The 13,003-nt window shown below is 42.0% G+C and overlaps 1 protein-coding gene across 4 annotated transcripts; it reads right to left on the reverse strand.

The window, feature by feature from the left end:
• Positions 1–858: 858 nt before the first annotated feature.
• CYB561D2 (cytochrome b561 family member D2) lies at positions 859–12,974 on the reverse strand. 4 transcript variants are annotated; one of them, XM_089525357.1, is made up of 4 exons: positions 12,901–12,974; positions 5,995–6,294; positions 4,082–4,119; positions 859–3,543 (listed from the first exon to the last, which is right to left on the reverse strand). In XM_089525357.1, exons 2-4 carry the CDS (start codon positions 6,119–6,121, stop codon positions 3,040–3,042), a joined length of 669 nt encoding a protein of 222 aa, XP_089381483.1. In that variant the 5' UTR covers positions 6,122–6,294; positions 12,901–12,974; the 3' UTR covers positions 859–3,039. The 4 variants fall into 4 exon arrangements, with proteins under 4 accessions (XP_089381483.1, XP_089381502.1, XP_089381473.1 ...); XM_089525376.1 differs by having other exon boundaries at positions 12,856–12,901; XM_089525347.1 differs by lacking the exon at positions 12,901–12,974 and adding an exon at positions 12,836–12,896.
• Positions 12,975–13,003: the final 29 nt, after the last annotated feature.

Consider the following 13,003-nt stretch of genomic DNA (forward strand, 5'->3'; position numbering starts at 1 on the left):
CCAGATCAAATATACACAGTCCCTTCAATCTTTCCGCAGATGACTTATTTTCAACACTACTGACCATTTTTGTTGCCCTTCTCTAATCTGTTCCCATTTGTATAGATAACCAAAGAGCAGCACTTAGGACTCCAAATGAAGTCTAATTTGTGGCTTGGAAAAATGGTTGTTAATGCAGCATAAAAATCATATATGCTGTTTTCGGTTACGTCACTGTTTAGCTTATGCTCTGTAACCCTGAAATCCCTTTCATACGTGCTGTTGCCACACCAGTAGTCCCATATATTATTATGCTTGTAGATTTGATGTTTATTTTCTATTTTACTTTTCATTGCAGAGCTTTCCATTTCCCTCTGTTGAAATTCATTGTGTAAGTTTTAGTTTTTCCATTCTTTCCATGTTCTATCTTCTGTGTTAGCTGTCACCCTTAGGATCTGAAATGATTCCTTCCACTCCCTTCATCCAAATCATATATTTTAACAAAGTAAAATGTACAAAGCCCAGGACATACCCCTGCAATATATGACTGCAAACATTTATCAGTTTAATGAGGAGCGAATGACTATGGTTTTTGAATCATCTGTGAATCCTATCAATGAGCTCAAATTTAGTCAGTTTCCTAACCAAGCAGAACAGATTCAGCAGCTGAAACAGACACATTAATCTGCTGTTTGAGATGAGCAAACACTATTTCCCCCCATATCCAAAGTGACTTAAATTATTACTTGATAGCTCCAAAATACCTAATGAAAGGTTTTCAGGAATACTGCTAGCAATGGCCATGTTTCAGATAACTCCCTCACCCACAATGATGCCAAGTGAATCAGAAGAGAATGAAAATGAACAGCTATCCACTACAACTGTTTAAAAGCTTCTTTTATTCAGCACTCAAGTACAGCTCTTTCTTGCCCAGGCTCAGTGATGGGTTTACCTGCCCTGCAGAGAGACCCATCAAACCATTCAGTGCAAACTGTCGGGGGGTTTGCTTTATCAGGAAAGTTTCTGTAACTGCAATATTTGTGTAAAAGATCTGTCAACTCTTACTGAAGCAATTATTTGAACCCAATTAATACAGGTAAATAGAGGGAAAGAGAAGCTTGCATGTTATAATGCCTATTGCAGATGCCCATGAGAAGAATTCTCTCAAGCCGTTAAAAGACAAGGTGGAGACAATTCACCACCATAGTTAAGATGGCCAAGGACCCTTCTTTTAAAGCTGGGAAAACTTGCTCCATAATACTACATGGTAAAGTTTATGCTGAAGCAAATAATGCTGCATAGGGTACATACCACTGAAAATTAGACATTTTAATGCTAGTTTTTTTTAATCACTCAGGCCCTCTGCCCTGTCTCAGAAAGCTCTAAAATATCTTGTTATAGGCAGTCTTCCACCCTGTATTTTTAGTATTCTGTGGACAGGACTTCATTCTAGGAAAAGGGACTACAGTCAAAGGCCCTAATCCAGCAAAAGCTGATTGCAATTAAGTGCCAATGAAAGCAGTGAGATTTAACTGTGTCACCTAGATTCAATGAGATAGTCATGATTAGCTAGATCAACACCAACACTCTTCCACACTCTCATTGCTCATTTTTGTCCTGCACAAAGATGGCTCATTTCTCTTCTCAACAGAAAATGATAGGAAAATAGACAATTTGCTTTGATGAACCTTTCATCCCACCCATCCCTACTAGTGGGAGCTTTCACACTCTGTACTGAAAACACATGAAAAACCATGGGAGAAAGCACCATGGAAGAATCCTACTCTAGAATTTATTGGGCCTAAGTCACAAATGCATGTGGCTTTTCTGAGGAGCCTGTCAAGAAGTTCAGTTTTCTTGAGGAGCGAGCTCTTCTTCGTAGAAATTAAATGACTAGATCAATACATATGCTGACTGTACACATATATGCAAGCCCATCACATGGACTGTGTGACAAGTTGTACCCAAATTTTCTTGTGGAAGAATTCTGGAACAACTGCATTTGTTTAGAAAATTGTTCCTTTCCATATTTCAGTACTATGCCTCCATCTTTGGGACAGCAACATCATCCGTATTGTGTAAATAGTGCTATTCATGAGCAATCAAATCTTTGAAAAATTTTGTCCAAGTATGACAGCAGACAAAAACAGCCTTTCTAACTTTGTGTTTGGTTCACCGAGAAACCTTTGTACCTCATTTTTGTTTACCTATCTGTGCAATGAAGCTGTTGTTCATGTAGTACATGGGATTCAAGTTCTCGTAAAATCTAGAAGAGAAAGAACTGAGCAATTTCATTTTCTTTCCACCCCTGAGAGGTCATGAGGATGTATGATCACAGGGTCACAGTCTCCCTATATTTTCAAGCTGGGTCTAGGACAGCTCCCTCATTTCTTGTTTATGAATGGCAGTAGACTAGACCAGCCCTTGTGCTTTCTCCCTAGCATGAAAGATTATAGTTGACCAAGCCTGAACTTTGTGTGTGTGCATCAGTCAACCTGGAAGGAGGGAGAGACTTAGATATGCATATTCAGTTATGGGGGAAGCGCTAGTCTTTTACATAGCCTTTACATACTACACTAAAGAAATGTTTTTAAAAATTAAATGTTAAAAATGTCTACCTATTCCACCCCCTCTCATGCCCAATCACTTTTTCCATAAGGAGAAATCTAGAGCAAGTGAGGTATATCTTTGTGTAAGGGGCTTCTCTGAACTCCTGCACTCAGCTGAGCAGAGGACTATCTAAGGAATTTGTTTCCTTTCATGGGTGGAGGAGAAGTGGCAGAATACTGCTACTGGGTTACTACTCAGTGCCACAAAGCCACATTTCCAAAGAGATGCACACAAAACACTGCATGGACCCACACACTTTTGCTGCAACAGTGCAAGCATCTTCAGGATTTTAACAGTGGGAAGAAGTCAGAAGTCTTTCAAAAATGCCATACAAATTTATAAAGATAAAAAGGGATTCTTCACTCCAGCGCCATAGAAAGCTGTAGTCTCTTTAAAAGAGGATGTGAGATGTCTCCTCAGATCTCGAAAAGTATCTGTTGAGGTTGGCTTTCAAGGCTGGATTCTCTTGCGGTAGAGGTAGGCATTACTCACTTGGTTCATGACAACCAAGCTGGTGAGGATAGGACACAGGATAGACAGATACCAGGAGACTCCAGTCACAGCTGCAGTAAACCACAAGGAACACATGCCCAGCATCAAACTGGCACAACCAAGAAGGTACCCAATCAACCCTGATGTGGCATGGTAAAGCTTCAGTTTGGTAAGTGTCCAGTTCTTCATCAGCTTAGGATACAGCAGAGCAAGACCACCCATGCACTGCATGCTAGCATACAGCACTGTGAGCAAACCGGTCTGGCCATGCCAAGTGACAAAGTGGTCCTTCCCATTGATGTGCTTGTTATAGCTGATGATGGCCAAGCCCAGGACTGCACATATGAGAGAGAGCAGCTGCAAAGCCCAGTGGAAGCGGACCTTGGCCTTACGTGAGAAGGACCGGAGCAGAGAGCTCTCTGGAGAGAAAACCAACACAGCTTCCGTCATCAGGAAGGAAAACTGGAGGGAGGCAAAAATAAGTCTTATCACTGTTGTTTACTAGGTATGTTAGTCACTGAAACTGTTCTTAGGCCAAGGGAAACTGAAAAGGAGTTCCTCCATATAAAAATAATTTCTTCCTCATATTTACTTTAACATGATAATTCGCATGTGGAGAGTGGGGATAGTTTCTAACAGATACCTCCACCAGATATTGATTTATCATAGAGAGGCTTAAAGACATTTTTTACAGTGAGCCCAATCAACCCAGCAGGAGATAAAGCTCAGAGAGTTAGAGGTTACCTGGATAATTACAGCATTTCAGGAGTTAATCATAGCTTTGAACAGAGAAGTGACTAGTAGGGAATTCTTGATTCCAGACTGACAGCATGTAGGAACAGCTGCATCTCCTCTCCCAGCTCCTCAATTAATACAAAAGACCTCTCTACCCTTTATCAAACTATTTTAGTGAACAGAAACAACTCCCAATCCAGATTAGATACAGATATGCTTTGTTATTTTGGAATATGGTGGCAAAGGATGTTTTTGGCTGGCTTACCGCAAGCGACATTAATAGAGGGTGCCAGGAGAATAGACCTGCGGGGGAAAATGAGAACAAAGAGAGTTGAAGTCAAATTGGTGAACACATCTCTGGAAATACACTGAAAGCTCTTCAAATGGGACAAAATCATTGAAATCTTACAATGAAATCAACTTGTGTGAAAGCCCTGCTGGATCAGACTAAAGACCTATCTAGTCTTGTTCTGAGAGTGGCTAGCCAGACTCTTACAGGAAGCCCACAAGTGTTCCAATAATAACTGGGTGACAATCACAAATTGCTGTTACTACTGGATAGAAACACAGTTACATATTATTTTAAGGGTGCTTCCAGGCAAGAGGGTTAAAATGCTCTGCAGTGGGAAAACAAGAGAGAATTGCAAGGAAGGTGAAACATCTGCACCCCATGTAAAACTCCATGCTTCCCATACAGCAACAGCCTTGTCTTGAGGCACTCTGTATCCTCATTTGAGATCAAGTAACCTTTACCTTTCCCCCTTGGATAACACTGAGGGAGAAAAAATACATGCCGAAACCCTTCCCCAAATTTGACTATTAAACTACAAGTATTACAAGAGATGGTGGAATGCTCAAAACAAAGTGCATGTATTCTAAGAGTCACAGTTTTCATCTGTAGCATTAAAAAAGAAACAGCCCTTTAGCATCTTAAAATCTAGCCGATTTATAGTAGTGTGAACTTTTCTTGCTCAGAAATGTGTGTGCTATGCAACAAATCTTTTTGATTTTTAGGTGCCACTGATTCCATGTGGTTTTTTTTTTTACTCCAACACAACAATGTACCTCTTTACAAACAAACAAAAAAATTTAAGCAAGCATGGCGTCCTGTGGGAATGCAACCACAGATGCTCTGTCCAGTGCTGAAGTTATTAGGCTACTACTGAAAATAGGCCAGCTGATCTCATCTGAAGCCATTGTTTGTATGTGTGACTCTTATTACACTCAAGAAACCATTTAATAGAGAGGCTGAAAACACATTCTGAAAAAGCTTCCAGACTGTAACAGGATAATAGGAAACATGGCTGTCAAGGGATCAGCTTGCTGTGACAAAGCTCAAATGTTGCATTCAGTAATGGAACAACAGAAATGCTACACTATTTGACACTGAAGTGCACTGGACAAACTCAACACAATCTAAAACAGCCCATCTAGGCACAGGGACTGGCAACTGTATATATATGACTAGTGGTCCTTGATGTGGATGGATAGCTTGAATTGCCCCCAAGGTATAGATGGACACTAGGATGGAAATGTACATTCCATCTTTTTTGCTAGATTGAGACAGCAATAACTGTCTTAGGCTGCATCCAGGACACCTAAAAGACCATTATTTCCAACAGCAATGTGTCCAATTTTTAAGATCCCGAGGGAAGGCTTTTATTCAGTATGACCCAGTATGACCACTGTTATGGACATGTTTGGTGAGGACACAAGAAAGAGACTTCTCAGCGGCTCCTCTCAGGCTTGGATGGCTCCCCTCTCCTTCTGCCATACCTTTGTTAACTGGTTGTAGCAGAGGTGTTTTTTAAAAAAAATAACGGGGGGGGGGGTGTCTATATTTTTATCATCTTTACTATGTGTTAAATGTGTTTTAAGAAGTTTTTTATTGGTGCCTTTAATAAGACCGCTTATTTAAGAGTGTGTGTGTGTGTTATTAGGTTTTGAAGAACCTACATGATTCAGAAGCCTAGCAATGTAGTTCAATAAGGAATTAGAGCTAAGATCACAGAAATCAACACTGCCCAGGACTATACTGACTTTAAATTGTGTAATGTTATCTATTTCCTTTGCAGGTCAGAAGACTGGATGGCTACACATCTTCAAGGGTAACTGCCCAAGCCTTAGTTTCAACAACTTTGTGAACTATCCATACACCTATAATTGCTCCTGACTTACTTGATCCAGGTCTTGTAAGCACAGCCACAAAGATGGAAAATCCAAGTGAAACAAGGTGTGCAGCAGCCCCAAACACAGTTCTGAGGGAGCGGTATATTCGTGATTCTGTTTCAAGAGTCAGAGCCATGTCTTCTCCAACAGACTCTACAAGGTATTGGCCTTCCACTGTCCTCCAGTTCCAGGCTTCCTTTGTGCAGCACAGATCAGCTTCCCCAGCACGTCCAGGCAAGGGGGAAAGGATAGCACACTTGTCTTTAGAGTAAAAACCACATCAGTCGTCTTGTACCTCTAGTACTTTATCTGTTCAAGGGGAAAGGAAAGATTGCAATACTTTAAAAATCAGTAGCTAAATGAACACGGTCATTAAATAGCACAGAGGCCAGAAATACGTTTCACTAGTGAATATCAAAAGCAAATAAATGGAAAATCCAGGCTATCAAAGGAAGACTCCATCAATCTCTTGCATTAATACCTGGCCAATTTGTCACAAATGTTATTGGTTCCCAACAGCTAAACTCTGCCTTCTTTCCCTGTAATACCACTGTGTGATGCTGGTTTAGCTACGAAAGCATCAACACTCAGACCTGCAGATCAGAAACAGGGAGAATAATGACTTAGAAAAGTATCTCTCAAGGCAAAATTCTATCCTGCATGATTATAAATAATTTTGGCAAACATAATCCTTGTTGTTCTCATCTTTATTTGCCGTTACGTGGAACCTGCAGGACAAGCCCATCTGACATCTTTTGTACCTATAATCTTGTTATTCAGTCTGAGCTAATAGGAAGAGCTAAGTAACTGAACAGGTGTTTTGCTTTTCAGCAGGAATAAAACCAGTCAACTGTAGCACTGAGAGATTAGGTAAACCACTTGCACTGAAGTCACTCCACCATCATCCACAGGAGGATCCCTCAAATTCAGATGGTTTTGGTAGGTCTAGTCCAGCCTTGATATTAGGCAGAGTTCAGCAGCTACCTCTGGAAGGTTTTGGAGCTTACGATTGTTAGGCTTTTTTTTATTACCGAACGATTCACTGGTAGGGATGAAGAGAGGTTCTTCTGAGACTGTCTGCCTTGCATGCCAGTGTTACGCCTAGATTTCAGTTTTATGTACTTTGATTCATATAGTTAGCTGGCATTTTCTGCACCGCCTAAGGTAACAAAATGTCCTGGGCCAGCCCTGGGTTTCAGGTCTGCAACAGAAAGAATTATGTTATGACTGCATACCAAGAAGCCCAGGAAACATCCACAGCACAAATGAGATTTTTTTAAAAACTTGTTGTGCTGAGACAAGTGAAAGGAAGTAACTGTGCATATGGCCCAGCAGACTATGCTAAATCTAAAATTGTTCTTTTGTTGTGAGCAGGCAGAGGAGTGGCTCAGTGACAGTGAAGCTGCAGCACGCATGTACTGAAGAACTGGATGAGCACATCTTCTCCATCTGCAGACTGAATGTCCCTTATCTGGAATTCTGAAATCAGGAACATTTCAAAAACCAAATTTGACACATGGGTGGCTGAGACTGTGACACCTTCTCTTTTTGATGGTTCAGTGTACACAAACTTTGTTTAATGCACAAAATTATTTAGAATCTTATGCATTTTATATGTTTATAAGGTATATATGTATATGAAACATAAATGAATTTCTTTTTTAATTGTTTTTATCTTTTTCACATGTACAATATTATATACAAATTAACATCACCAATTCATTTCTTATAGACTGTACATACATACATCTCCCGATGAACTTCCGTTCTAACTTCTATTCCCTTCTTCCCAATCTCCTTCCCTTTCGCTTACACAAACAACAAAGTATTAACCATTATCCGAAACATAAATGAATTTCACATTTAGACTTAGATGCCATTTACAGGATAGCTCATAATATACATGCAAATATTTCCAAATCCCCTCCTCAAAAAAATGAAATCCAAAACACTTCTTGTCCCAAGCATTTTAGATAAGGGAAACTCAATTGTATTGCCATGCAGACTAAAAATATCAGTTAATTAGGAAACATTAATTCTCACTTAGTTCTTCCACTGGGTGAAAATGAGGACACAGCACCACAAATCTCAGGAAGAAAAAAAAATTAAAGGAATGGACTAACCTAATCTATCTTTCGGCCTAAGCTGGTGGCACCCATCAATTTACTTTAACAAATGAGGCAAAAAATCCCATAAGCATTTTGCCCAGTTGTAACAGTGACAATACAATGACAAATTAAATAGCCAACAATTTCATGATATAGTACGCAATCCATTGCTTCAGTACAGCTAATGGTAAAGCTGGCGCTAACATGGGATACAGGTTTATTATTATTGGCGTCTGACTGCAAACATCAAGAAGCATAATAGTTTTTTTGTACAGAATGTCAGTCATCAAATGCTTGCTTCATTTCTCTAAGGGGCTACAACTGGGTATAATGCAACTGGTGTGCAGACATTTGTCAGAACAATGGATAAAGTAGTGCAAAGGGGGCCTTGGTTCAGTTGTGACAGCAACCTGAGCCTGTCTCAGTCTTATGAGTACCAAGACAGTTTTTCTTGTCACTCTTAAAATTCCCTTCAGCCAAAGGAACCAATGGAAAACAGAAATGGATTCCTCCTGACTTTTATGAAAGCTAATCTGTTCACCAATTGTTATTGATCAGTCCTGTAGAATGTTTCGGCATAGCAAGTTATGTGCAGCCCTATATATTCACATCTACCTCACATTTGTTACAAGCTTTTAAGAGGCTCAGCAGCAGAAAATTACTGAAGTGAGGAGCACAGTACATACATGAAACATACTGCCAAGGAGGACCTAACATGGACTCTCACAGAATTGGAAAAGATCCCAAGGGTCATCCAGTCCAACCCCCTGCCATGCAGGAATACACAATCAAAGCTCCCCTGAGAGATGGCCATCCAGTCTCTTTCATTACTACACTTCAAGGTATTTTGCTGCATATGTCTCTAGACTGAAATGTCACGGTCAACCTAGGGTTTTCAGTTTGCATGACTGCAACAATTTTCACAAAACTGCAGTCATATTAGGCAACATGTACCCATGTATTGCACAATCTATTACAATAAATACTGCTTTCTCTACAGGATCACTGTAACATTCTGAGTAGAAAATAGAACTACGCCCAAACCCAGCTTCTGCCTTTTTCACACCCTGGAACCCTTTAACACTATGCAATTCCAGTGTTGTGGTTTCATTTTAATTGCCATGGCATCATCCTACAGAATCCTGGGATTTGTAGTATATGTGTGCGTGTGTGCCTTCAACTCACCTATTGATTTATGGCAACCCCATGAATTTCTTAGGCAAGATAGGCTCCCAATCTCTGGAACTCCTTCCCTAGGGAGGCCAGGATGGCTCCATCTTTGCTTTCTTTATGACAGCAGATAAAAACATTTTTATGCTGCCAGCCTTTTGCATGTAGACAAAGGTGCTGTTTTGTTTTTGTCTTAAAGAATTTTAAATTTTAATAATGTCACATTTTAATCATTTGAACTGTTTAATTGTTTTTTAAACTTTGTATTTTTAATGTTCCATACTGTTTTTACTTAGACCGTTTTAAATTTTGTTAACTGACTTGAGTCTCCGTATCAGGAGGAAGGCGAAATATAAATAAATAGGATAACAATAACAATAAAATACTCAGAGGTCACTTGCTAGTTCCTGCCTCTGAAATATAGCCTACAGCAGCTAGTATTTGTTGCCAGTCTCCCATCGAAGTACTAACCAAAGCTGACCCTACTGAGCTTCCAAGATCAGAAAAGATTTGGTGCCTTTAAGGTATTTAGACCCTACACTTGAGGTTAAGGGAGGGGTATTTAGGATTCTCTGCCAAAGAGCTCTAGCGCCTCCCCAAACTATAAATCCCAAGTTTCCGTAGGCTGCAGCCATGGACGTTGAAGCAGTAGTATGTCATGTGAAAGACCTCTTACAGATCTGCATTCTTATTCGAATGGTATCATGAGATTAAAAATCCATGAGATTGGAACTGATGAACCCCAAAAGAGTTTGACTGCATTACAGTTCCGACACAACTGGGGGAAGGGAAGGACTGTGTTCATTTTCTTGTCAAAATACAGAATTATTGAATTATTACAGAATTATTAACTAGCAGTGCACCCAGTTGTAGCCACTTAGAGAGATACTATAGTGAAATGAAACAAGATTTGATAGCAGGCTTCCTATACGGAAACCATTATGCTTCCTGATGCTTGCAGACAGGAGCCAGTAGTAACAGACCTATATCCCTTTTTAGGGCCAGCTCTACCATTAGGCCTATTGAGGCAATGGATTCGTGGTACTGTATCATGAAACTGTTGGCTACTTAATTTGTTGCTGTTGTGTTTTCATAGTTACAACTGGGGAAAATGCTTATGGGATTTTCTGCCTCATTTGTCAGAACAACTTCGTGGGTATCACTTACTACTCTATCTTAAGCAGAAAGGTGTGTTGAGCTAAACCTTTCCTTTAATTTTTTCCCCATTTGCTAATGTGTCCTTATTTTCATCTAGTGGAAGAACTCCATGTCCGAGTGAATTAATTTCTCTTAATTAATGGATATTTTTTAGACTGCATGGCAGTACGGTTGAGTCTCCCTTATCTGAAATGCTTGGCACAAGTGTTTTGGACTGTCAGACTGAACCCACACCTTTAAAAAGGAAGAAAGCGTGCCTTTCCTCAGCAGCACAGATAGACACCCAAAACCAGGAAGCTCTAGATGCTAAAATCACACCCATTACGTCTGATCTTTTAATAACCAGATAGCATTTAGCCGAATTACTGTATATACTCGACTGTAAGTCGACCTCACATATAAGTTGAGGGCAGGTTTAGGGGCCAGAATTATGGATTTTGATATGACCTGCTGATAAGTCAAGGGTAAAACTTAGGGGCACGTAACAAAGGATATAAAGGACAAAGCAAAGGAAAACAATGCCAAAGAACATACAAAATTACAGCAGGTATAAATCTTTAGAGTCACCCTTAAGGCTGGATGGATGAGGAGGTAACTGTGTTAAATCATGGCCGATTTGCATGAGAGGTGAGCAGACACAAGCAGGGCTAAGAAAACACGCACATGTCCAAATGGATGAAAAGGCAAAGCAAAGCAAACTGCAATTACGTTGGCAGCCTTTAATGTTGCCTGATTTTAAACCCAGAAAAGCTGGCAAACAAACCAAGTGTCTTATTCAAATCCTGGTTCCTCTCTGTGTTCCTTTAAGGGGAATCGCCAAAGAGCTGCCACCTCCACCATTTTCCCACCTGGGCATTAAAAAAAGGTCAAAAGTGGCATTGCGGCAAAGAGCGTTTCTTTTAGGGGCTCCCAGGGGGCCAAAACACACTGCAGAAATAATCCATCTTGAGACTGCTTTAATTGCCCTGGCTCAATGCTAGGGAATTCTGGGAACTGTAGTTTTGTGAGGCATTGAGCCTTCACTGTCAGAGAGCTCTGGTGCCACAACAAGCTACAGTTCCCAGAATTCCCTAGCACTGAGTCAGGGCAGTTAAAGCAGTCTCAAACTGGATTATTTCTGCAGTCTGGTTTGGCCCTATCACTCCCGTCAGAGAAGGGGATGCTTCCTTCTTGGATGAGAGTTAAAGTACAATGCTTACACTGACCCGTGCATAAGTTGACACCGCTTTTTTGAGTCTTCTAGACTTATACATGAGTATATGGAGTAAGCAGTATTTAGTGCAACCTCCGCTCCTGGAGGCCAAAGCAAGTACTCCCACCCCCAACTCTGCTGTCAAGAAGCATCTCCTTAGCAGGAACCCTGTGCCAGCACAAACAATGGTCACAAACACCACCAGCAACAACCAGCCTCTTCTGTAACCTCAGAAAGCGGTGCCATCCGCACACACGCCTCCTCGCCTCCCATCAGTTTGCAAAGGGACCCTTGCAGCACCCTTGAGTCTGAATCAGAGAAGTTGGGAGCATGGGCTTTTGCAGATGCATCTGAGGAAGGAGGTTCAAGCCTAGAAAGCTCCTGCTCCCAACTGTTCTCTATCAGTGAGTCTCAAAGGTGCTGCAAGGCCTTGTTCTATATTAGTTTTCCAGACTAACACAGCTGGGTCTTTGCCTTCTTCTTTCAGGGTCCAAAACGCAGTGCAGAAATAATGCAGTTTGAGAGCACTTTAACCGCCCGCCCTCAGTACTAAGGAATCCTGGGAATTGTAGTTTATTGCGGCCCCAGAGCTCTCTGACAGAGAAGGCTCAATGTCTCACAAAGCGACAGTTTCCAGAATTAGCTTGCTCTGAGCCAGGGCAGTGAAAGCGGTCTCAAACTGGATTATTTCTGCAGTGAGTGTGTTTTGGACCCCAGTGCCTGGTCCATCTCTTTTGCCCAATGAATGGGAGGAGGAGGAGGAGGAGGAGGAGGCCAGGACGCTTCAGGATCCCTCCCTCCCTCTCTCCCTCCCTCCTTCCACACAAACTCTCCAAGAGAGGATCCCCCTCCGCGGCCCTTCAGCCGCTGGGCCCCTCTCCCCGGGAGGACAGGCAGTGGTCTTTCGGCCCTTCCGAGGGGCACAGCGGAAGGGCTGGCTCTGGATGTGCATGGATGACAACACCCATCAGCCCCTGACACGTAGGAGCAGGAGGATGGGAGCTGCAGTCCATTCTCCCCTGGAAGGCCACTAACCAGAGTTCTGACAATACCCATCAGCCACACCCAGAAGAGCAGGAGAATGGGAGTTGTGATCCATTCGCCCCTGGAAGGCCACTCAATAGATTTCAGACAACACCCATCAGCCCCTGACATAGTCGCAGGATGATGGGAGTTGCAACCCAGCCCCCTCTGGAAAGGGTCAGTGAGGGGGGTTCCTTACTGCCCAGGCGGCGCCAGCACCTGCTCCCTCGGCCCCGCAGCCAGGCTCCGCTCGGGAGGACTCACCGGGGCTCCAGGAAAGGCGGCACTCGCCCGCCCCGAGGGGAGACAGGGAGGAGGGGCCTCGTGCCTTCTGATTGGGCAAGGAGGCCCATTTCGTTACTAGCCA

Source organism: Sceloporus occidentalis, unplaced genomic scaffold (genome assembly GCF_023333645.1).
Source record: "Sceloporus occidentalis isolate IW3139 unplaced genomic scaffold, rSceOcc1.0.p SCAF_1, whole genome shotgun sequence".
In the NCBI taxonomy this organism is placed as follows: domain Eukaryota; kingdom Metazoa; phylum Chordata; class Lepidosauria; order Squamata; family Phrynosomatidae; genus Sceloporus; species Sceloporus occidentalis.